The 22,704-nt window shown below is 51.5% G+C and overlaps 4 protein-coding genes across 5 annotated transcripts; 1 reads left to right on the top strand and 3 right to left on the bottom strand.

Annotated features, from left to right (window-relative positions):
- Positions 1 to 111: 111 nt before the first annotated feature.
- On the bottom strand, positions 112 to 2,463 carry nfh-1 (Neurospora fourteen-three-three homolog-1). Of its 2 annotated transcripts, none has more exons than XM_011394844.1 (5): positions 1,838 to 2,463; positions 1,661 to 1,730; positions 1,376 to 1,596; positions 1,229 to 1,316; positions 112 to 1,154 (listed from the first exon to the last, which is right to left on the bottom strand). In XM_011394844.1, the coding sequence occupies exons 2-5, from the start codon at positions 1,679 to 1,681 to the stop codon at positions 810 to 812; spliced, it is 675 nt and encodes a 224-aa protein (XP_011393146.1). In that variant the 5' UTR covers positions 1,682 to 1,730; positions 1,838 to 2,463; the 3' UTR covers positions 112 to 809. The 2 variants fall into 2 exon arrangements, with proteins under 2 accessions (XP_011393146.1, XP_011393145.1); XM_011394843.1 differs by having other exon boundaries at positions 1,661 to 1,845; positions 2,016 to 2,463.
- A 5,519-nt stretch (positions 2,464 to 7,982) lies between these two features.
- NCU03299 (hypothetical protein) lies at positions 7,983 to 9,164 on the bottom strand (the record flags this gene model as incomplete). The annotated part of the gene is made up of 2 exons (XM_959383.3): positions 7,983 to 8,476; positions 8,525 to 9,164. 2 exons carry the CDS (start codon positions 9,162 to 9,164, stop codon positions 7,983 to 7,985), a joined length of 1,134 nt encoding a protein of 377 aa, XP_964476.3.
- A 2,612-nt stretch (positions 9,165 to 11,776) lies between these two features.
- On the bottom strand, positions 11,777 to 16,971 carry NCU03298 (hypothetical protein). The gene is made up of 5 exons (XM_959382.2): positions 14,437 to 16,971; positions 13,851 to 14,386; positions 13,693 to 13,802; positions 13,532 to 13,641; positions 11,777 to 13,476 (listed from the first exon to the last, which is right to left on the bottom strand). Exons 1-5 carry the CDS (start codon positions 16,377 to 16,379, stop codon positions 12,075 to 12,077), a joined length of 4,101 nt encoding a protein of 1,366 aa, XP_964475.2. The 5' UTR covers positions 16,380 to 16,971; the 3' UTR covers positions 11,777 to 12,074.
- Positions 16,972 to 18,180: 1,209 nt separating this feature from the next.
- Positions 18,181 to 21,446, top strand: NCU10810 (mRNA splicing protein). The gene is made up of 5 exons (XM_001728315.2): positions 18,181 to 18,594; positions 18,671 to 18,886; positions 18,947 to 19,050; positions 19,441 to 20,643; positions 20,746 to 21,446. The coding sequence occupies exons 1-5, from the start codon at positions 18,523 to 18,525 to the stop codon at positions 20,915 to 20,917; spliced, it is 1,767 nt and encodes a 588-aa protein (XP_001728367.2). The 5' UTR covers positions 18,181 to 18,522; the 3' UTR covers positions 20,918 to 21,446.
- Positions 21,447 to 22,704: the final 1,258 nt, after the last annotated feature.

Raw genomic sequence — 22,704 nt, 5'->3', positions numbered from 1 at the left:
CGCTATGCAAAATATCCGGTTATTAGATATACTGTGTCTGTCTTGATCCATTACGCTATTAGACGTGACACTCTACAGGGCACACCATCTTCTTCATGTCCCGGAGAGTGTAAGGATGATTATGTTCTTTTCCGCACCGATGGTATAAAGATATCAAGGCCTGATCCTCCTGAGTCTACATTAAGTTTAGAAAACAAACTTTTCCAGTAAGGGCAGGTAGTGTAAGGGCATTTAGAAGCACCGCAAAATAATCATGGTACGTGAACGTCCTCATAAGGGACAGGGATATATCTCTGATTGGAGTGTCATTTGTTTTCCTCGCCAAGTGGAATGGTATAGTTCCTTTGGCTTTTTGTTGGGAAGGGGGGGGGGGGGGGGGAAGTTGTTAAACAGAGACCTTCTTGCTTCCTTCTCTTACCCTCTTCCCATCCGAGAAAAAACAGGTGGAAGGGAGAGGTGCGTGGCGACAAAGACAACAGGGAAAGGATAATAATAAGAGAATAGGAAACGACTATCATGCCCTGCATTTCAGTGGCCCCCGACATCAACCAACTTCCTTTATCGAAGCCCCCGTCCTGCCAATGGCCAATGTGCCGCATATTTCACGCTCCATCCGCCAGCCGGTCAAGTCCAGAGAGAACAAAGCCCAGCTCAAGTTTACAAAAATCCTAGCTATCATAGTCAAGAAGCAACACGAGACCAGTTGCGCAAAGGACGGGCGTTTCCGGTGCCACTCCGGTACACCTCAGGCGACCAGCGAGGGCATGCACCCGTCATGGCGAAAGAAACCACGGTCTGGAAAGATGCGCTTACTGCTCCTCGGGAGCCTTCTCCTCAGCAGCCTCAGCCTTCTCTTCAGCCTTCTCCTCGGCCTTGGGGGCCTCAGCGGCGGCCTCAGGCTCGCCATTGTCGGACGAGGTCCAGAGAGTGAGGTTATCCCTGAGGAGCTGCATGATAAGGGTGCTGTCGCGGTAAGACTCCTCGGACAGCGAGTCGAGCTCGGCAATGGCATCATCGAAAGCCTGCTTAGCGAGGTGGCAGGCGCGGTCAGGGGAGTTAAGAATCTCGTAGTAGAAAACGGAGAAGTTGAGGGCGAGACCCAGGCGGATAGGGTGGGTGGGAGTGAGCTCAGTCTGAGCAACATCGGTGGCGTTCTGCATGGCAGTGAAACCCCCAGTTAGCAAAAGCGCATTGGTAGCAAATCGCGCGAATTTTCAGAAGCTCGTACCTTGTAAGCCTCGTGAGCCGCAGTCGCAGCGTTCTTGCGCTTCTCGCCGGAAGCAAACTCGGCAAGATAACGGTGGTAGTCACCCTTCCTGTTTTTGGATACCGGTCAGCTATCGCCAAGGCCAGGGGTTTGGCCTGAAATACATACATCTTGTGGTAGAAGACCTTGGACTCGCCAGTGGCGGCGTGGGGAATGAGGGCCTCGTCGAGGACCTCGAGGACATCCTTGCAGACGGTCTCAAGCTCAGTCTCAATCTTTTGCCTGTACTCCTTGATGATGGCGACGTGCTTGTCGGAGCCCTTGGACTCCTCCTTCTGCTCAATGGAGGAGATGATGCGCCAGCTGGCGCGGCGGGTGCCGACGACGTTCTTGTAGGCAACGGAAGAGGAGGTTGCGCTCGTCAACGGTGAGCTCACCACCGAGCTTGGCAACCTCCTTCATGAAGGTGACCATCTCATCGTAACGCTCAGCCTGCTCGCAGAGGCGGGCGAGGAAAGTCTTGCTGTTGATTTCACCGTGTCGTCAGTACGCAGGCCGCCAGTGGGGTCAGATACACCGATGCCGAAGCCCGCGCGAACAGCGGGCAGCAGGCAGCGGAATCACACACACCTCTCGCGCTACACCAAGAACAAGGCAAACGTTAGCATATGTGTTGCACCTTGCCGGAAGCATAGCGATCCTGCTGGCCATGGCCGGCGCCAAGGGGAAGGCGGTGTCGAGAAATGGGGGAATAGGCCGTCTGCGCCCGAAGGCCGGCGTTGACGGCGTGCGGCTGGAGCTGACTTACTTCGTTGGCCATGGTGTTGATTGGGTTGGGTATAGGGCGCGGAAAAGATCGCTACTGTTGCAAATTGGGAATGGAAGAGGAGAAAGCGGAAAGAGAGGGAGAAAAAAAATAGGTTAACCGGAAGACTACGGTGGTTTTGCTTTGCTGGCTGTGACGTGATAAGATTGGGAGGCAGGCAGGTTCGAAGGAGTGTCGCTGGGTTGAAGGCAAAGGGACTTTGGCTTTAGGGAGAAGGCCTGAGATTCCCCCGATCCCCGCTCAGTCTAGTGCGAGCCAGCCGTGCTGGGGGGGGCCTGCTTTTTTTTTCGGCCAAGGTGGAATCAAACGACGATTGGCTGCTAGCAAGAGACCTAGCCGCCCGAGCAGCTCTGGCGGTGACCAGGCCAAACGGGCAAGGGGCCTGGAGTCTCTCGCTAACAGGTGGATGGGCAATTGGGACGAGAATCAGAGTGGCCTCCACGCGATTGCTTGACATTTGCGTGTGCCCACCCTAAGTACCGCACGGGGCATCTTGGGATCACTCACTCACGCACTCCGACATCCACAGGTCCGCCTTGTTCTCTCGTCTTCCCCGAGTCCAGCCACGTTCTCGGAGGTCGGAGGGGGGAGGTGAGTTGGGGTTGGGCCCAAACCAAAAGGCTCCCGTGGCTCCCAAATTTGGCAACCAAACCAGGGAACCAGGCCGCATCGTCTCATCAGGCTCACACTTGCCCTCTTTGCAGCGCAGTGGTGTTGCGAGTGATCATGATGGTGGCCGTGGCCGACGTTGAGGGGATTGGATCCGTCGTGAGAGGTGATTGTTCAACTGCCCTCCGCTGCCACTTTCTCTCAGTCCCGTCCGCACGGCACACCATCCATGACCCCGATCCATGGCGTGGCATGCTTCGTTTTCGACTACACAACAACCCACAAGCTGGAGTTATGTGCTACCCTTTCACCCTTTCTCACGTTTACAGATGGGCCTCAGCTTGTAGGTACCTCGGTGGGCTCGCGAGCTGTTTGTGTGTGCAACCTCTTTGCATACTAGGAGTCCATGATATCACGCTCTGGAATGTCGCCCCCACCCCGAGGTGAAGTTCTCTGAAGCCTCATTTATCCTTCTTGACCATTGGTGTGTTGTCCACCGGGAGCCAGGCGGCGGCTCAAAAGGTCACATTTCCAATATTACCTACTGTATACACTACATTGGCAGGAATGTCTTGAGAGTCCACTTGCCATCCACCGCGGCGGATTCCTGTCACCATGGGTTGGTTGTCTTGGCCATTTATCCCTATTCCCCATGTTGGCCAGGCTGACACGACCAGAGAATTGCGGTCGACGGCATCGTCGACGTCTTCGCTAGTCAAGCCCGGCGTTTCCATGTGCAGCAGTTGCATCTTGCTACATATGTCTTGCACACATCCGGATAGCGGCCCAGCAGGATATCGGGATAAGGACGGCGTGCTCTGTTTGGAGTTTTTGCAACCTTGACTCAGAGCCCCGCCATCGGCAGCCCCTCCCTCATCTTCCCGGAACTAGCACCACCAGGGAGTTCCCAATTCGCTGCCTCTTTGTCACCGCATGGCACACGTTGTCTCGTGCCAATGCTAGAATGCAAGCCAATTTTCCAATTTACCTCAACCAATAAGTAACCCCCTATCAAGTACCCTTTGGCCTGTGCGCTTGCTCTCATGCGCCTGTCTCATCGGCGGCAATCGATCTTCTCGCTCCGGCTGCTCATCCTCTTCCTTCTCAAGCTTTCATGTTATCGTCTTCGTCTCACCTGGCAGGAAAAGGAATGATGATATGAGTCCAAAGTCGTTGCCAGAATACGCTTCTTCTAGTGGACCTGTCGCAACAATAGGCCAACAATTCTGGCTGTGAGGCTATCTACAAGTCCCAGTCGTTTCCATCGGGCATGTACGTATCATTGTTCGGAAGCGAGCGACAGAGTGGGGTCTTCGCGGCACCTAGCCAGTGTCCTCTGGCCGTTTCCAACTTTGTTTGGCCAGCGATCATTTCCTGGGCAGAAACTGGGTGCAAAAGGAGGGAACATGGAAACGGCTAGAAGACTGCGAGCCTTCTCCGGGCGGGTTGCTCACCAAACGCTAACCTCCCGCTCCCGTTGCGCCCCGCTACGTATACCTTGAGGTTGGTACATAGTGCACCTACTCTTCGCTACTGGACATCTCGATCTCAAAGCTCTGCTTCCTGCCCGCTCCATTTGCTGCTTCCCCCTCCTCCTTCCCCCCACGGCTATGGAGATATATGAGGCAGTCCTGTTGGTGTATATACTTCACAAGCTCTGGCATGGACAAATCTCGAGATCATGCAATACACCCAGTTATCTAGTCACAGCCAGTGTACACAACACAGCCCTGGGTTACAACCCCCCTTCGCAGCAGACATCCTTGGATGTTGTGTTTGGCGAGACCGAACGTCTGATGGTAACTTCGTCGTTATCTTTTATGTTGGTCAGGGACCAATCTATTAGACCGGATCTACATCCTCTGTGGTCGAGTAGTTGGTACCCAGTTCGGATCTCCCTCGCTCATCACCCTGGCCTTGTCCCTTACAAGATCATCAGGGACCCCTAAACAACCCCTAATGATCCCTACCATACTACTTGGCAGCAAGTAATCCAGCCCTGGTTTGTTTTGTTAGTTTGGTACAGAAGAGCCAAAGCCTACTAAACTTGCGAAGGCTGCCGAGAGTCTCGCGAATACTATGTAGATGCTGTAAGTTAAATCCGGAAGCTTTGGAGGGGGCTGAAAGATACTTCTGTAGCGTTGAGAATCCTGATTGTTGTCGAACCTCTACAAATGGGGACGAGTTATTAGGTATCTTCCTAAGGCCAATGAGGTCTCTAGATTAGCCTTATTCTACCCTTGTTCTGGCCCCGTCAGAAGAACCAAACTAACAACACAACAGTCCTGTATTGTACACCCACCCACCTGCCCCCCTTAAGAGACCATCTTCTTGCTGATGGCCTATAAACCCCTCCATGGCTCTACATACACTACGCCAACTGCCACGGCTTGGCTGTTAATTCGTTGGACAGACTGGGAACCATGTTTAACCCCCGCCCCTGTTTTAGGTCGTCACGCGACTCCAACTATGAGATTGCGAGCGACAACCAAAGCTCTTAGGGAGCTGAATCTAGCGCGAGGTTGTGGTGATGGTGACATAAGGCACAGGCAGCCATGTCACGATACGCTCAAGTCAGTCCAAAGGAAAACTACTTCTATCCAACGTGAGGTGTAATACAATTCATGACGAAAAGCGAACCTCGGATGGCCCCATCCTGTTCTTTTAATGAGTCTAGGTATGCGTCGTGTCGTTGTTTCAGTTGTAGTACAATATCATGATTCTGTGACTGCGGATTATACATTCGACTTTATCGCCATGTGCTATCATGGCTCAGGGACGTCGACGAACGGATACAACGGAGAACGTCGTCAGAATTAAAAAGACGAAGTCGGTAGTTTTCAATCGGGTTCCGCCCTTCGATTCGTCTACTGAGGTTTTCTTGAACGCAGGGCGTTTATCTGCAGTCACTCACTTTGAGATAGAGCCCGCCCATCGATTGCAGCCGTCCTCGTGACACTACCCAAGGCTCTTCCGCAGTTCAGTCAATCCCAAGCTCACGGGCCGAAGTTCAAGATGTGAGATGTGAGCTGGTTGCTGCACATCTTTCCTGTCCCTAAGACGGTCCGGTCATGGAAAGAACGATACGCTGATATCTGTCCCAACCCGCACTTACATACAGATGAGGCAGATATGGAATATAGTGATAGGATCTCTATGGTCAATGTCGACGTTGTACATAGCCTTTTCACATCCATGAGAAGGTAACGCATGAACGATGTGAGTTCTCGCACTTTTAGCGGGATGGTCAAACATCGGTATTGCGCGACGGATAAAGAAGCTCACTTGGGTTTTCGTGTCTATCATACATAGATCAGGAATCTTCTACCAGGTATTTACATGGAGACTCAGCACAGCTCACTCGTCGCTCATTGTCTCTTCCTTCTGGTCTTGGTCTACATGTCGCCTGGGCTAGATAAGTTGAACGGCGGTAGTCAACTAATCTTGTTCTGGTTCATATGTACCAGCTTGGAGGCTCGTGGTAGTTAATAGTCAAGTTTTCTTTGGTCATGTGGTAATTCGTTTCACCTTGTCGAAAGCTCTTCAACTGATTTTGGACTTGAATCAGCGACTGACGACGCTGTCAGTGCATAGTTTCACTCACTTGACTCCTAACTTCTGTTTGTGCAATTGTGAGATGATCGATCGTTGGTGGAAGGACAGGACAGGACAGGACAGAAGAGGAAAAAGGCAGGAGATAGCTAGGTAAACTACTCGTCAGGTATAAAATCACATTCTTTCTTATGACTTGCTATACGGTCAGTCAGCTTGATCTATACAGTATAGTTGAATATCCCCAAAGGGAGTTAAAGGTAGGTTTATCAGACTTTAATCCCCTATAACATATAACAAGTCAGTCCTCTTTTATTTAAACTTCGCGAGTGTGTTCACGATTGGGTTTCAAGGTACCTAGGTAGTCATTGCATCAATACTGACTGGATTCGCAATCTCTGACACGCATTGTCAACAAAGGTAGTATTTCTGATGATATAAATCCTTTCACATCCTTGACAGTTGCACTTCTTTCCTTTAGTCGATCAAGGGAAGAAGGCATTTTCAGACCTGACAAGTGGACATTTAAGAGAGGGAGAAAGAACATATCTGAGTGGATTAGCACCTAGCTATAACCTCTTTGCCAATACTCTCACCTTGACTTAGGCTTCTTGATAAGGTTCTCTAATAAAAAAAAAATAAAAAAAAAATAAAAAAAAAATAAAAAAAAATAAAAAAAAATTAAAAAAAAATAAAAAAAAATTAAAAAAAAGGGAAAAAAAGGAAAAAAAAAAGGAACGAGTCTGCATTCCAGTTAATTCAACGTCCACTGTCTACTTACACTCTCGTACTCATATTATACACACACCAGTCATAGTCCTTCAATCTCTGCTCAGTCATCTCGCTGTAACCTGTTACGAGTCCTCTACTTTGACAGCAAACACGGAGAATCGCAGAAGAGAAGGAGCATTTCCAGAAGTGTCAAATTGTCTTGCTCTTTCACGTTCCTAGAGCGGTGTTTTCTTGCTACTTCTTTGATTATCATCATAGCTGCTCAGCAATCCGTACATACTTCACTTGAGATAATCCATGTTAGACATCATCACAGACCAGCACGCTCTGTACACAGATATAAGCGTCCCAAACCATGAGCCAAGCGTTTTCGGGGGCAAGCTAAAAGCGTAAACATAATTATATCCATGCAACCGTGATGTTAATACAAGGTCTGTGTAGTGCAGTTAGTCAGTACAGTACATTGTCCTTCTTCCATCTGACATGCTAACACAATGCAACATTCCCTTTCCCATATATGCCATATGTATGCATTTGAATGAACAGGGGTATCAAAACCAGCCCGAACCAGCCAGCCGAACAACTAAACTATTTCCCTTCTTCCTTACCAATACTCAAAAGACAAATTAAGCGACGACACTTGTGGAATGTTCATCCCAAGTGTGCATACGCCGTTATATATCCCAAGCTCCTTTATCGGCCACCTATGAATTCATTCACGCATTCCACCCCTCTCCAAAATGCCGACCTCCTGATGCTACCTTCCACTTCTTTAGCACACAAAACACATCCACCTTAGCTTGATGGACCAACAAACACCCCAGAAAAGAGCATTACCCCAATTTGCGCCGTATTAACCCCATGTATGCTGTGTGATGTCTATATTTCACCGCTTCTAGTTCGCTCTCGCCCGGTAGATGTGTGGATGAAGCTATGCTGCATTGTTCCTCGGGCCGAAACTCCTTCCTGATTCAAATAAACACCGCCACCGGGCCCGCTGCATCTGACATCAGACCCGGCCGATGTTTATCCCTCCAATCCGTCATGATATATCCGTCATGACTTGTTGCGCTCCAACAGTTTCGCTGCCCGCTGCAGACGTGCATAGCTGACTTTCAATCCGATCTTTGCCCGGGGGTCATCAGAATCGCTCGACTCGTCGTCTGATTCTGACTGCAGCTGGTTATGGCCTCCGCGAGTGCCATTCAACACGGCTGGCTGTCTTGGAGTTGTTGACCACGAATTCTTTGTCACCTTCGGCTGATTATCAGGGGCTTCCTTCGATATTATAGCACTGAAACCGGACAGACGCGACGGTTTGACTGGGGATGCCGTGGCCTTCTGCTGTCTGTTACCGTAGGCGCCGCTCACGGGCGTCGACCTGGCGGTGAGATTTCGGTCCAAATGCTTCTGTGATACTTGGCGGTCGCTGTCACTTCGACTGGGCATGACCCGGCGAAGAAGTCCACCAAGTCTCCGAGTAAACTCTGTTCGCGTGCTCCGTCCGACCTTCTCTTCTGGCTCGTCGACATTGAGCGGGCCGAAATCCCCTGTTGCGGGGGTCGGCGAAGCTGGGCGATGACAATTGCGACACATACTCACTGCGGTGTCAAGGCCGCCAGAGGAGGATCTAGTAACCGGCAGAATGGCTCGCACCCCGCTCGTGAGATCACCCCCTTTGCCCTTCCATCCGCGGCCCCTGGCCGTGAAGCTTTCTGAGCAGCAACAATATGTCGTATTCCCAAGGTTAACGACAGACTCGCTCCATCCCCGGATCCAGTCAGCCTTTTTGACATTTCGCCCGGGTATAATTTGTTGACGTGTCGCCAACCAGTTCTGAGCCGTTACGGGCGGTGGAGACTCCAAGGGTGTCGTTGTTGACAGAGATTCCGATGTTCCTTCTTCCTTCCGTACAGCTTCCTGACTTGGACTTGGGGCACCGATCGAGACGGTTGAAAGTCCCGGATGCTTGGCCGGACTATCACCTCCTAGCTTGGCCATCGGTACTGTTGCTGCTGACCTCGTTCTGCTTGTTTCGCCTAGTAGCTGGGGTTGCGACGATTGGTGGTCGCCTTCGGCCAAGGTAGCGTCTGGGCTTGCAGCCGCTTGTCCATCGTAAGCAAAGGAATATGGCGAGAGTGGTCTTTGGAGAATGAAATCTGAAAGGGCGAGGGGAGCAGCGGGGCTGGGCATCGAAAGCCTTCCCGGTGAGGACACGGCTCTGTAAGAGTGGTTCATTGTCGCTTTTCGTCGTTGGTCGATCTGCGATGGTCGGTTACCGATAGGGAGATGGGCATTCAAGATCAGGGATGTATGATCTGCCAACCGGGAAGAGAGTGGGTTAGGGTTGGTCCGAATAAACACCAGATCTCGCAAATGAACTGTGATGCAGTTCTTTGGGGCAGTCGTATGGTGCTTGATCGTATGATAGATGAGGTCGCAAGAGGGCTCGACTGGATCGACGAATAAGTACGTGGCAGATTCGGTATAGGCGGGATTCAGAGATTGATGGATATGGCGCAATAACAGTAGATGCACAGTTTGATGTGACTGTCGGCAGGGAAAGTCGTCCAGGTCGATATGATGATGATGGAAGATTATGCTTGTGATGAGAGCAAACAAACAAACCCACCCAATCTCTCTGCCCCTCGATGTCGTTGATCTGCACTCGTGCCGTGATATGCAATGTATAAACCTGTACGGCCACTCCGCGGTGCTTGCGTTTATGTCGTCAAAACCGGACGATGATGGTGAGGGAGTTGCGACTGCTTGTGACGCAAGCAGCAATCTGAATCGCCAGTACAAAGCTCACAGATTGTATCGTCAATTCGACAACGGCTCAAGTGGGCAATCGTGGCTAAGGTGCTGCGACGTTGATCAAACAGGCCAAAGCGAATAGAGAGTGAAGAATCGGTTGTTTCCCTCCCTCGGCATGACCCAAATGCTCGGGTTCCAGGTTGGCCGGACGAAAGATAGAGAGGCAGACGACGTTTACTTCCTGGTAGCTGCCATCTTGTGCGCAATAAGAGAATTTGAGGTCTTCAAGATTCAAACGTGGGTGTATCCCCGACTTTTTGGGACGTCGGAGTCGGCAAAAAGAAGGTATGAAGAATGGGGCTCTAGGGCATTGGTGACTTGAACGAGAGCGAAAGCGGACAGGGCGAACAAGGTGATCAGCTGAAAGTCGCTATCATCATGGTAAATCGCTCGAGGGAGTCGCCAGTCAGTCTTCAAGTTGGGATTGGTTTTGCGGAGCTAGAGGAGCCCGCTTTCTCGTTCTTGGTCGTCCTTGGTCGACCGTGGCCCGTGACGGCGGTGTGGAATGCCCCCTTCCGGTTTGATGAGAGATGGGGTCTGTTGGGTCACGATCTAATGGATGGGGAGCAGCTGAGAGGGTGCCTGGCTGCCGGACCTCTACTAGCAAGCTGGAGCCCGCCCGCTGGGGGGAGAACTGATATGACTGGAACTGGGAAGATGCAAAGATGGGGTTGAGATCGCACACGACCCTGCAACCGCTGGCGCTGCGTTAGGTTATGCTGCGATGCACTGCCCTGCACCTACGGAAATTGGAATGATGGGTGGAATCGACTCGATATTCCCGTCATTCGACGCAAGCAAGTAGTGTATAGAATGGCGGGATGAGTGAGGGTCTGAGTGAAAAGCGGAACCGCGTCTCGGTGCGACCCGGTAGGAGTTGCAAAAGATCGAGCCTCGTTGAAGTTTGAAAAGTGCCAGAAGGCGGGAGGCCGACAAGGTTGGAAAGGAAAGTAGAGGTACGTTGACTGGGAAGGCACCAAAAGGGAATTCCGATTGGACGGAGAAAGGAACCGCGATTTGTGACTTGACACGACCGGATAACCTGACTCGGATGAACCCTCCCAGGCCCCCTGCCTTTGGACCTAAAATGTCCGGGATTTGAAAGAGGAGTTTAATCTACTGTCTAAGTGGTTGGGTCGTTAGTTTTTAGTCTCGGTTTGGCATTCCTCGACAGGCTCTGCCACTTCGGCTTTCAGACGCTTTTCCAGGTTGGTTTCGGGCTTGGGCGGGTACCAAGGTTGGATGATGGACTGTCGCTTATTTGTATCCTTTTTCATAGCAGCCGCCGTCTCTTCCTATTTTTCCACACAAAGGGTGGGATCATCCGGGATAGGGGCAAGGCACTAAGAGGGTCATCGTGTAAAGACGGTGTGTGTGCTTGGGCGGGCGAGTGCTGTTGACAACCAAGACATTATGTACACTAAAACAGGAAGAAAAAAAAAAAAAAAAAAAAAAAAAAAAAAGGCAGGCGCTCGGTGGTCACTCACTCACTCTGGTCGGTCACTCGTCCACTCCGCCCATCGAATGGCAGAAGCCCTGGAAGAGCGATGCAAGACACAGGAACATGGCATGTGCTATGACGTACATGTCAGTGTACCCTTCGCTAACGTTCACTCGTGCGTCCTTGCAGTGCTGGCACAAATACAGTGTTCACACAAACATCATCACACTGTCAATCTGGCGACTCTGCCTGGATCTCACGGTGTTTTCGTCGTGATCATCGCGGCATATTTGCCGGTACTGTGTGGCTTTGTCTTGGCACCCCCTTGTTGAAGCAGAGCATTGAAGTCTTCGACCCCGGTCGGTCATCAGCCATCACCACGCCCACTCACCTGACCACCCGCGTAGGTATCCTCCGAAGCGTTTTACACATGCTGCAGTGTACAGCCACCCCATCGGCTCCATCGATTATCTTGATTGCCCTCGCCAACTCATCTAACGACAATTGATAACAGCATCATCGTATGTGCATTGAAGGACGCCAGCGGAAGTGAGGATATGTCCATCTAAGCCCTTGAGAGGACATCGGATTACATGTCCTGATCGACCCGATCCCGCTGCAAAAGTTGGCTTACCTTGCCCCCATGTCCCTCTAAGCGCACTCAGGAGGCTGTTATGATTCCATCTCAGCATACACTTCATGTCCGATTGTTTTTCCAGCCTCATCCGAAGAGACAAAGCCTAGCAATAGGAAGTGTTTGACGTATATAATGTATGCGCGCCTCATGCTTCCTTGTCTATAGCCAAAAGCTGTTCAAAACTACTAACATAATCCTAATTCAAAAACCTGTAACCTCGGTTCAAGTCCTGTGGACCCGTGCAGCCCTTCCTTCATGAAGGTTTCAGTGCCTGCCACCCTCCCATCTGAATGCCATTACTGTCATCATCGTCCAGAAGATTAACAGTATGTGATTTCCTAGGCGGAGGCGGCTGCGGCGCCTCAGGCTTCGTCGCCTTCTGAACAAGTGCTGGCCCTGGCGCAAGCGTAGACATAGGCACAGGCTTCCGTCCTGGAACCTGGGTCTTTTGCCGAAGATCGGCCATCCCGACGAGACCTACACCTCCAGGCGGCGTGTACCGTGCCTGAGGCGCAACTCCCGTGCTTGTATTGACGCCCCGAGACGGCTGCAGCGGCACGCTGCTATCCCCAGTTCTATCTTTGTGTGAAGATAGAGACGTGGAACTTCCGTTGGCTAAGGATCCTCGTAATCCCGAGAGAGGCGGGTTCGGAGAACACTCTGGCTGGAGAGGCTTCCATTTACTGAGTGTCATCATGTCCTCGATAGGCACAGGTGCCGAAGTGTTGGACTCAGGGGATGATAGTGCTGCCAAGTGGGCAGGTTTCTTGGCTACCGGTGGCGCAGCTTTCTGCTTAATGGTGTGTTCAGACGATACAGACATCGAGCGCACCGGGAGTGGTGGTGTGGCTGTTGCTTGTGTTGGTCCTGCTCCTGCTGTCCCTGCCGTATTGGCAAGCTTCCTAGTCACTGGTGAAGTGGTCATGCCAGGTCCCGATGTGGATCCTAGAGCACCCATACCGGTCTGCCTTCGTGGAGGAGGGGGTGGTGGAGGAGTATCGGACTTGCCGTTCTTCCCATCTTCGTTGAGTTGCAACCGCCCAACCTTTGCGGGAAGGTTCGATGGATCAAATGGAGGAGGGAGAGGTCTTCTCGGTGCCGAATTTGACGCCGAAGTAGAGAGCAGCATCGAATGGTTGACATGTTCAAACGGTGATGTTGACAGACTCGAGAAGGAGGAAAGTCTTGACTCAGATCTCGGAATATTGACCCAGTCAGGTTCATCAGTGGGCATGTAAGGGTTGGCTGGCCTTTTGGGATTGAGAATAGTCTGGAAGGCGGGGCTCTCGGGTTTTGGTGGTTGGATGGCTGATCGGGGCATCTTGCCATTGTCTAACCACCATTTCTGTCGATCGGAGCTCGCTGGAGGGAGGCCAGGCTCGATAGCATCGTATCCAATTAAATCCTCGTCGTCGGACTGATCCCCAGCCAAGTTGGCCATGTCGCCGCCAATATCTGCTTTCCTGCGTTCATATATCTCACGACTGATCTTGTTGCGAATTCTCTCGTTCACAATGTTGACGGTGCATTCGAAGACGGCATATACTGGCCGGTGGTCTGAAAATCGTAATGGCGCTGAGTTGTAACACAACTGGCGGAGGTTGTGACCTTTCCTTAATATGCGGTCCGTCCACGCCGGTATACGAGCTTTCTCCCTGTGTAGATTCTTAGAAGCCATGGTCGTTGCGAATCTCAAACAGTTGGACTTACGATGTATCAAAGGTGTCGGTACCAATGTCATATTTATACGTGGGGTTAAACGTAATACGTGCCTCAGAATAGTAGTGGAACGCAAGCCCGGCCACCATTTGTAGGTTTAACTGCAAGAGGTCAGCTTAACTTCTCAAAGGCGCAGCGATTGGGTGACCCACCTGGTCGTTCGCATATAGTTCCTCAAGAGCTCCTTTCCTGACCAGGTCCTTGGCGGTTTCGAGGTTCAGTCCAATGCGATAGTTGAAGTCCCCAAACCATATGACAGATTCTACAGGTATCAGTCATGCCCGCCAGTTTGCGTGGGTGGTCAGCTTACCATGATCGTCAATCCCTCTATTTCTTTGGAATCGGAGGCCGTGATTGATGGTGGTATAATCTCTATTGCGCTCCTCGTAGTTGGTAAAACCAGCAGCAAGATGGGCTGTCACGAAGCATATCGGTGTGTTTGCATAATCAAGCCTGATCGCAACAGCTCCTTTGTTTCCGGCCATGCCCGAGAGCCCTGTCTTTTTGACACTGCCTTCGACATTTTTGATGTTTTGGAGAGCAGAGGCCTTAACGAAGATGCACAATGCGGCACCCACGAGCTGGCCACTTCTCAACAACACGTATTTCTCATCATCAGCTCTGTTGTAGTGTCGATCCAGAGTAGCCTTTATCGCACGTTCCCACAACTGCTTTCTGGTTGGATCACTGTTCATAATCTGCTGCGGATTAAGTTCGACGATTTCTTGGAACCCGATCGCAACAATTTCGGGTTGAGCATTGCCCAGTTCGGAGGGACAAAGCCAAGACGACAAGTCTTCGTCGATACCGTCGGTCTTGCCGTTCAGGTTGAAAGTTCCGATTAAACTGTCTACATCAGCATCGTGCGACACCAAATCGACATAGGTCCAACTTACATCCGAATCTTTTCATTTGTAGAGAACTCGTTGCTTCGCCGCTGTAGTTCCATAGACACATAATCACTGATAGGGTCATATAGATGAACTGGCCCCTGACCAATCATTCTGCCAAGAAGTGTATCAATGGTCATCTGTCGTTGTTTGTCCGTGAAGTTATTCACATATAGTCGGGTAGCCGACTTGCGGACGTCGGCGATAGCTCCGGCAAGAGACATTTTGCCTGACCGAGTGAAGGAACTCTTCAAAGCACCGGTGCCGGCATATATACGGGACAGAGCATCACCGTTATCAGCCCACAGATTGGCATGGCGTGACCAAAAGTCCGACGCAGCACCCTCGCCTTGATGGCCTAAGAAAGTCTCTACCGCCATTTGTGATACTATCGTCTGAATAAGGTTCGTTCTGTCGAGACAATCCAGACAGTTTGTTCTGAAAACACCTTCTTGTTGTAGCACAACCACATAGCGGCATTGGCCAGGCGAAGATGTACGTTCATCGGAGCCCGCCCTCTCTTCGCCGTCATCCGCCTCGTGGGCCAGGTAATATGCGAAGCCGTCGGCTGAGCCCTCCAGATAACGCCTGATCTCATTTGCTGCCTCATAGCCTTGGGGTCCCTTTGTCTCAGCATGGAAGTCGTACTCGGTCGCTCTAAGGAGAGCATGATCGCGTGACTGTCCCTCCTCTGGCCGGCTGAGGGGGCAGTTCCGAATACCGGTACGGTACAACGACGTCAGTTCGTACTCTCCTGGCTTCGACACGCTGAGTAGGTTTATCACATGGACAGCACCATATGCCTGTTCCAGATCAGAGAAGTGTTTGTTGAATGCCGGTTGCGTTCCGTCCGGTGATCGTGTGATGGTAATCTTCTGCTGGTTTGGGAGCAGCCCGGCTTGCTGTTCCCAAAAGACTGGAACCGAGCCGCGTACTTGAGCATATGAGAACACAACGCCTGAAGGGCTCCAGTACGTCGTCTCAGTTTCCACAAAATTTGCAACATTTCCATCGTCATCAATGCCCCGTGAGTTAAATCTTGTGCCTGCCCTTTTACAGGACAGACGCGAGATGATGGTCAAGTATGAAGGAAGACCGGTCTTGGCAGCCCTCAAAGGAGCTGAGGCCTGAGGGATGGCCCATGTTCTACAAAAGCCTCGAATCGCGGACGTCAGGATCCGCGAGGCATCCAACGCATCTCGTTCCTGTTCCTGCAGCTTGGAGCGGAATTCCACAAGCGGACGGATCATGTATGAGTTCCACAGAAACGACTCGTCGAAATTGTCGATATCAAACGTTACGGCATCGGCTGGTCTGTCCTGCATACGGTTGGTAATGTCGAAGTCTGTGCTGTAGTAGAATGTCCCGTTACTGAGAAGCTTCTGCAACTCGACACATGGATGCTCCATTGGGTCCCTCCGGCCCAGCGGTTGGCCGTATACTGAGGCAGCATCCAATTCGTCGTGAACGTCTAGCATGAAAACATCATCGTAAGCTGCTGAGTTCAGACAGAAGAACTGCACACTCTCTATCTTTTCCACCGTCTCTCCTGGACGAAGAGTAGCGACCCTTGAGGCTTGGGTGATGACACAGATGAACACGTCCGGCCCGATTGAGATCATTCCCAGTGTCCCATAGATAGGCCGTGATGTCAAGGGACGGTAGTCGAGTAATAGCTTGTCCGTCCGCGGTGTGAATTCCACCATACACTTGGAAGGCATGTTGTCGAAACTGCCGGATCGTGGGCGAGCGGAGGCAACGGAGGCGAGAGAGCCATTGGCAATGGCTTGGCTTGTGCTCTGACTATGTCGAAGAATGAGAGCGTGGGATTCCGAGGCAATTGCGATCGCGCGGTGAGGGTATTCGCGGATGAGGATTTGGCTCGACTTGTCGAGAGACGGTGATTGGCCCGCCCAAAGAGCAGACGATGTAGAACTGTTGTAGTCCATTTTCGGTAGCAGTTGCTTCGAATACAAATTGATTATGGCGGAGGTTTGGCGTATGCTAGAGCTCCCATGTCGAGACCCTTCACAAAATGGGTTTCGTGGGTTCGTGGACGCTTCCGGGGTGGAGGCTACCTGGCAGCAAAGGTTTGAGTTGGTACGGCGCTCCTGGGGCCTGTTCTCGAATAGTAGAGGTCAACGTCGACGACTCTAATCAGGCTCGAGCGAGTAAGCGGAAAGCAAAACGGTAGGCCCAAGCGACCTTGCTATGTTGAGAGCAAGTAATGGAGCAGCATGAGATACCGGCAAGACGTGCGGCCTGAAAAGCTCAAGCAGCTTTGGCGATAGGTTGTCGCAGGACGATAGCTTTCGTGGGTAGGATATAGTATAGGCGAGTGGCTATCGACTTGAAACCGCCAGTGTTACTGAATGCCGAGGCGTACAAACAGAGGCGATAGAGGTATTGGATGAGGTTTGAAACTTAGATATCGACGTAAGTATGCACGACAGCAAGATTGGTCTTCAAGAACGGATGTGGAAAGGTACCGCCGCCGCTCAGATGGGACTTCCGGGATGAACTACACGATGGAGAGCAGCCAGATGACGGCGGCAAGGTGTCGGTCTTGGGGGCACCCCTTGCCCCCCCGAGCATTGCTTTTCAGCTGCCTCCACTTTCCGCTACTGCTGGGCCGAAAAAGCTTCCACTTCCCACTACGTTACCTCGATGCCCTGGCCCGTCAGGCTGTCAGCCCTGCCGCAGGCAAGGAGCCGCAATCACCTCACTACATAGAGGTACCTGCTACATACCTGGAGCGGGGCCCAACCAAGGAAGCTACCTCTAAGAACCTCAAGGCACGGGAGTTTGTGGTGCGCGCCTTCATCGTTGAATGCTTTCGAACAATCAGACGCATACACCCACAGGCGTAAAGGCCCAATGTTACGAGGAGCGGAGAAGCACCCTTGCCCCCGACTTTAGTTTTGGCAATGCATACTGACGGAGGGGAGCATGGAAAGACAACAGAACTTATACTATTGCGAACCTGAAGGTCGAGGTCAAATACAATGCGTCTCAACGACATCAGGTATACTCGGATACCATCAACGTGTTCAACTCTTCCCAATGAGTACGCTTGCTGACAGATGTCCTGTACATAGCAAGTTTTGAGTTTGCAGCAAGTGACGACTTCATGTGGTTCTTGAAGACAGTTGGGAATTCTCTGAAGGTCTCGGAGAGTTGTAGATTCACAAAATGCGGCCACAAACCACTCTGATACACGGAAAGAAGATGTGGTTGCCAGCTAGCAAGATGCTGGAGGTGAATAAGCAACCTTAAAACGAGGAGTACGAGAAGATAACAAAAAACAGTAGCATGCAAGGCCCAAAGAAAGCTTGTGCAGTTGATGGCTTCAGATTAACGTATGGTGAGATCATGCTCTCCTCTGTGGGAGAATTCATCCTCTTCCTATCATAATTTTATGTTTTGTCATCATCACTAGCCATATAGAAAAAAGGAAAAGAAGAAGAAATTTAGACGTTTGCAAAACTTTGTCGATTTTATTCTTCGGTCGGCTGTCTCACAATCTTATCTTATCGCGCCCAGCTCCCCATCGTTCCGCATAGGTCACAGGTAGGTATGATTGGCTGAACAGAGGCCACGGTGGAGGCTCGCTGCATTTCGAGTGGGTCAGTGCCTTGCGGGCCGACAGGGTTGCGGGCGGTGTAGACAGCTTTACTGGCCTGCCAGCCTGCCAGCTCGCCCAGCCAAGCTCACTCAGCTTTCCGTCAGTCGCATGGCCCTGCCGCCGCTTGAGGTTTGCCTTCCTTTGGAGGTCGACCCGCGCGCCGCTCCTGCCTTCCATGTCCACTTCCCTGTCTCTTCAGTTGTCTCCACGTTTTTTTGCTCACCGTCGGTCAACATCACTATTTCGCAACCAGTTTTTGGATGCACAGGACTGTACTAGTATTCTATCACAGAAGGGAACCCGAACACTCGTCATCTCCATCGTCACAAACTCATACGCCATTGCAATTGCACCACCTGCAACGCAACCGATATCCAGTATAGTCGTAAACCCTCAGCCAACAGCAAGTTTTACATCCGGGAACATACGAAGCAGCCTCGCTCGTCAGCCGTGCATCATCGACCACAATGGGCGACTTCAGCAACTATGGTGGCTCTGATGAAGAGAACGCCGAAATCAAGAGGCTTAACGCCGAGGTGGTAAGTCGGTGCAGATAGGCGCTGCTGTGGGCATCATATTCACTCGCTAACCAGAGCCCATCTCAATCGTATCCAGGATGCCGATACCGACAACTTCGAGAACTGGGAGAAACTGGTACGCGCCTGCGAAGGGCTTGAAGGCGGTCTCAACAGGAACTCGAGCCCGCAGGCTCTGGCTACCCTCCGCGCCACATACGATCGATTCCTCCTCAAGTTTCCCTTGCTGTTTGGCTACTGGAAAAAGTATGCGGATCTCGAATTTAACATCTCGGGTCCCGAGTCGGCCGAAATGGTACGAACCCAAGCCGCCCCTCTTCTCGCTGATGGGTCTGGTTCTAATGGGTATGTCTAGGTGTATGAGCGAGGATGCGCTAGCATCACCAATTCGGTCGACCTGTGGACAGAGTATTGCTCCTTTAAGATGGAAACTACTCATACACCCCATCTCGTGAGAGAGTAAGTTTTCAAATCCTTTCCGTCCCCACCCCCCTCAAGACCACCTTACCCGCAGCAAACTGCAAAGCCGTGCGCGGCTCTTTGCCGACTCGAGAGGGACAAGTACGAATTCGTGACCGTACGAACACGGTGAGAGCAACCACAAGGCAGCCATTCTATGCTGGAACAGTTCTCTCACAATTCATACCAGGCTCTGCTCTTCATGGCAGATATTCTTCGTTCGCGTCTTGCCTCATTACCCGTTCCCCGCTCGCGTATGCCACTGAGATACAGTTTGGTCACCTTGGATGGATGCTTCGTTTACACCGAGTTTCCCCTCTTGTACTTCCCTTCCCTTCCCGCCCCTCACTCCCATCCTCAGTCATGTAGCACTTATTGACATTTCTTTAGGCTTTTCGAGCGCGGCGCTACCCATGTCGGCCTAGACTTCCTCGCCCACCCCTTCTGGGACAAGTACCTCGAGTACGAAGAGAGACAAGAGGCACAAGATAAGATCGTCGCGATACTGAACCGGGTCATTCGGATTCCGATGCACCAATATGCGCGCTACTTCGAGCGGCTCAGGACCCTCGCTCAGACACGTCCACTTTTGGAGTTAGTTTCTGCCGATGCGTTGGCCCGCTACCGGGCGGAAGTCGAAGCCGAGAATGCCCCCTACGGGATCCAAAAGAGTGAGCCCGAGATCGAGCGTGACATCCGGGCCAAGATCGATGCGCAGCTATACACGGTTTTCCAGCAGACACAGGCCGAGACCACAAAGCGCTGGACCTTTGAATCAGAGATCAAACGACCTTATTTCCACATTACGGAGCTTGAGCATGCGCAGCTGGCCAACTGGCGCAAGTATCTCGATTTCGAGGAATCTGAGGGCAATTTCGGCAGAATTGTTTTCTTATACGAGAGGTGCTTGGTCACCTGTGCTCTTTACGACGAGTTTTGGTTCCGCTACGCTCGGTGGATGTCGGCACAAGAAGGCAAGGAGGAGGAAGTACGCAACATCTACCTCCGCGCAACGACTCTGTATGTCCCGGTTAGTCGGCCGGGAATTCGGCTCCAGTATGCCTACTTCGAGGAGATGTCCGGACGTATCGATGTTGCCCGCGACATCCACGCGGCCATCCTTAACAAGCTACCCGATTGCGTCGAGGCCATTGTCTCGTGGGCCAACCTGCAGCGCCGCCAGAGTGGTCTGGACGCCGCCATTGATATATACAAGGCGCAGATTGACTCCCCGACAGTGGACATCTTTACCAAGGCCGCTTTAGTTACCGAGTGGGCTTATCTTTTGTGGAAGGTCAAGGGATCGAGCGAGGAAGCTCGCGCTTGTTTCTCCAAGAACGTCCAGTGGTATTCGGACAGCCGCCACTTCTGGCAAAAGTGGCTGGAGTTTGAGCTGGGCCAGCCCACCAATGCTGAGCTTGAGGAACAGCATGGTGCGAGGATCAAGGACATCATTCAAATGATACGCAGCAAAAGTCGCCTGTCCCCAGCTGTCAAGCAAGAGTTGTGTCAGGTGTACCTGAACTATTTGCAGGACCGTGGCGGTAAGAAGGCCATGAAAGAATTTCTGGCCCTCGACCGGGAACTGTATGGGTACGTCCTGATTTCCCCCCCCCCCCCCCCCCCCCCCCCCCCCCCATCCCCCCCCAAAACTCTGCTTGACACCAGTGGAATTATGCTAACTTTGAATCTTAGACCTCAGTCGATCTCGGTCATTACTAAAGCCAAGCTCGGTGGTAAGGAGAACGGTGTTATGGGCGAACTCGACGAACCCACTCGCCAGAAGGCCGAGGCCAGATTTTACAGCTTTTACCAGCTCCATATGGACCCCGATCCGAACGCTCAAGGACCGGCTAGCTTTAATTAAGCACACGGCGCTACTCCTTGATATTATGGCTAGGTCTGCCGCCCACGGCATCTCCGCTGAACTACGGATATCGATAAACTGAACGAAAAGAGTAATCGGCATCCCCCCTTCCTTCCCCGTATGCGTCATGTAGCCTTTGACTTTTTAGACTTGCCCAAAAACCAATGCGAAGCAGAAGAGGCCGATCTAGGTCCCAGCAAGGTTGACTAATTTCCGAACGTTCAGCCTATCGACACGTTCCAGTGAAGGCAAGCTGGCATCTTTTGTCGACCTCTTCCAGTCTAGCAAACCGGCATCGTATATTGACCCGTTCCAGGTTGGCAATCTGGCATCGTGAAAGCAATAATCGTATGGGATTTCAAGAAATTTGCGGCCGGTAACAAAACGTGAACAAACAATGGGAGATCAGGACCCCAGGAAAAGAACATAAAACAACGGGGGAGGTTGTTTGTATTTCTATAATAATAGCGAACAAAATGGATCTTGCGTTAGATAGAGGACCGTAGTAATCTGATCATCGTTGTACATGACAATCGGCGGCCATTTCGTGCACAGAACAAAGGCTATGTCTGCTCGGCCATGTGTCAAACAGGCATAATACAGGCTAGTGGCAAACGTCTGATGATCCGAAAGTAGTGTAGTGTGGTCAAGAGGTAGGTTGAGGATCACAAGGCTACCACACTACAATTATTGCACAACGGACAAGGGAAGCGCTGTCCGAAGCTGTGGACGAGGGGCTGAGAAGGTTCCGTAATCGGCAGGGGAGTCCACAGGAACTCGCCGCCACCCGCCACTCCGTGCCTGTGAGTTCACGGTTCGAGCCTCCAGTGACACTGCAATTCCATGGGCAAACGGGTATCGACGCAAGAACAGCAGCAAAAGTAAGAACAAATCGCGGAGGATCAGCGATGGGTAAAGTATCTGTAGCGTATAAGACATATATGGAGTCTCATTCAAAGACCAACCATCTTGTACAAGTTATCATCGCTTGACGTTGAATTTAGACGGCATCGGATATGACTACACTACAAAAGGACCTGCCTGCTTCACAAGGGGTTAGGTAAAATCGCTTTTGCAGGCTCACAAACAAAAGATCTTGCGAACCTGCGCAAGCCACTGGTGACTGGACGATATACACTACACTAGTAACCTCCACGCTCCACCGCGTGTTCGGCATTCTCAGACATGAGGACCCTCGCCGCATGCCCCTGCTTCAGGTTCACTTCTTTCTGCACTAGGTAAGCATCTGGGTTCGGGAATGCTCGGACAATGTGCGGTGATTCAGACGATCTGGAGAATTGGAGACTTGACAACACCAAATTGGTTTGCCACGTGTATCCGTGCGAGCCGTTGTCAAAACATGGCGGGACTCGAGAATCGTTACCCAAACATCTCCGCGCTATCGTGATATCCCTGTTTATGCAATCCCGCCAGGCCATTTGACCTGCACTATTTTGTACGTGGTAGTTTTGCAATTTGAGGTGGGGGGAGGGGGAAGAGACTCCGCTCTTTACCACGCAGTCGATAAGGGAGTCTGACAGCCAGTGACAGCTTTGATAAGGAGTGACATGGGGGTCAGAACACTCTCTGTCAGGCCACTGTTAGCTGTATGTTTGTATTGCGGACCGGCTGGACAGCTTCCAAAACAACCTGGGCACGAGAATTCATTGCATTCATAGGTAATGAGGTTGCATATATGGTGCTTGTACAAGCAGAGGTAATCACCGTACTGTAGTGTACTGATTTGCTTTTCTAGAAGCACTGATCGCGCCCCCGATACCCCATTT

The sequence above is a fragment of the Neurospora crassa genome, linkage group I, assembly GCF_000182925.2.
Source record: "Neurospora crassa OR74A linkage group I, whole genome shotgun sequence".
NCBI classification, from domain to species: Eukaryota; Fungi; Ascomycota; class Sordariomycetes; order Sordariales; family Sordariaceae; genus Neurospora; species Neurospora crassa.
The sequence above is the reverse complement of the archived record's forward strand: the minus strand, read 5'-3'. Positions and strand labels throughout refer to the sequence as shown.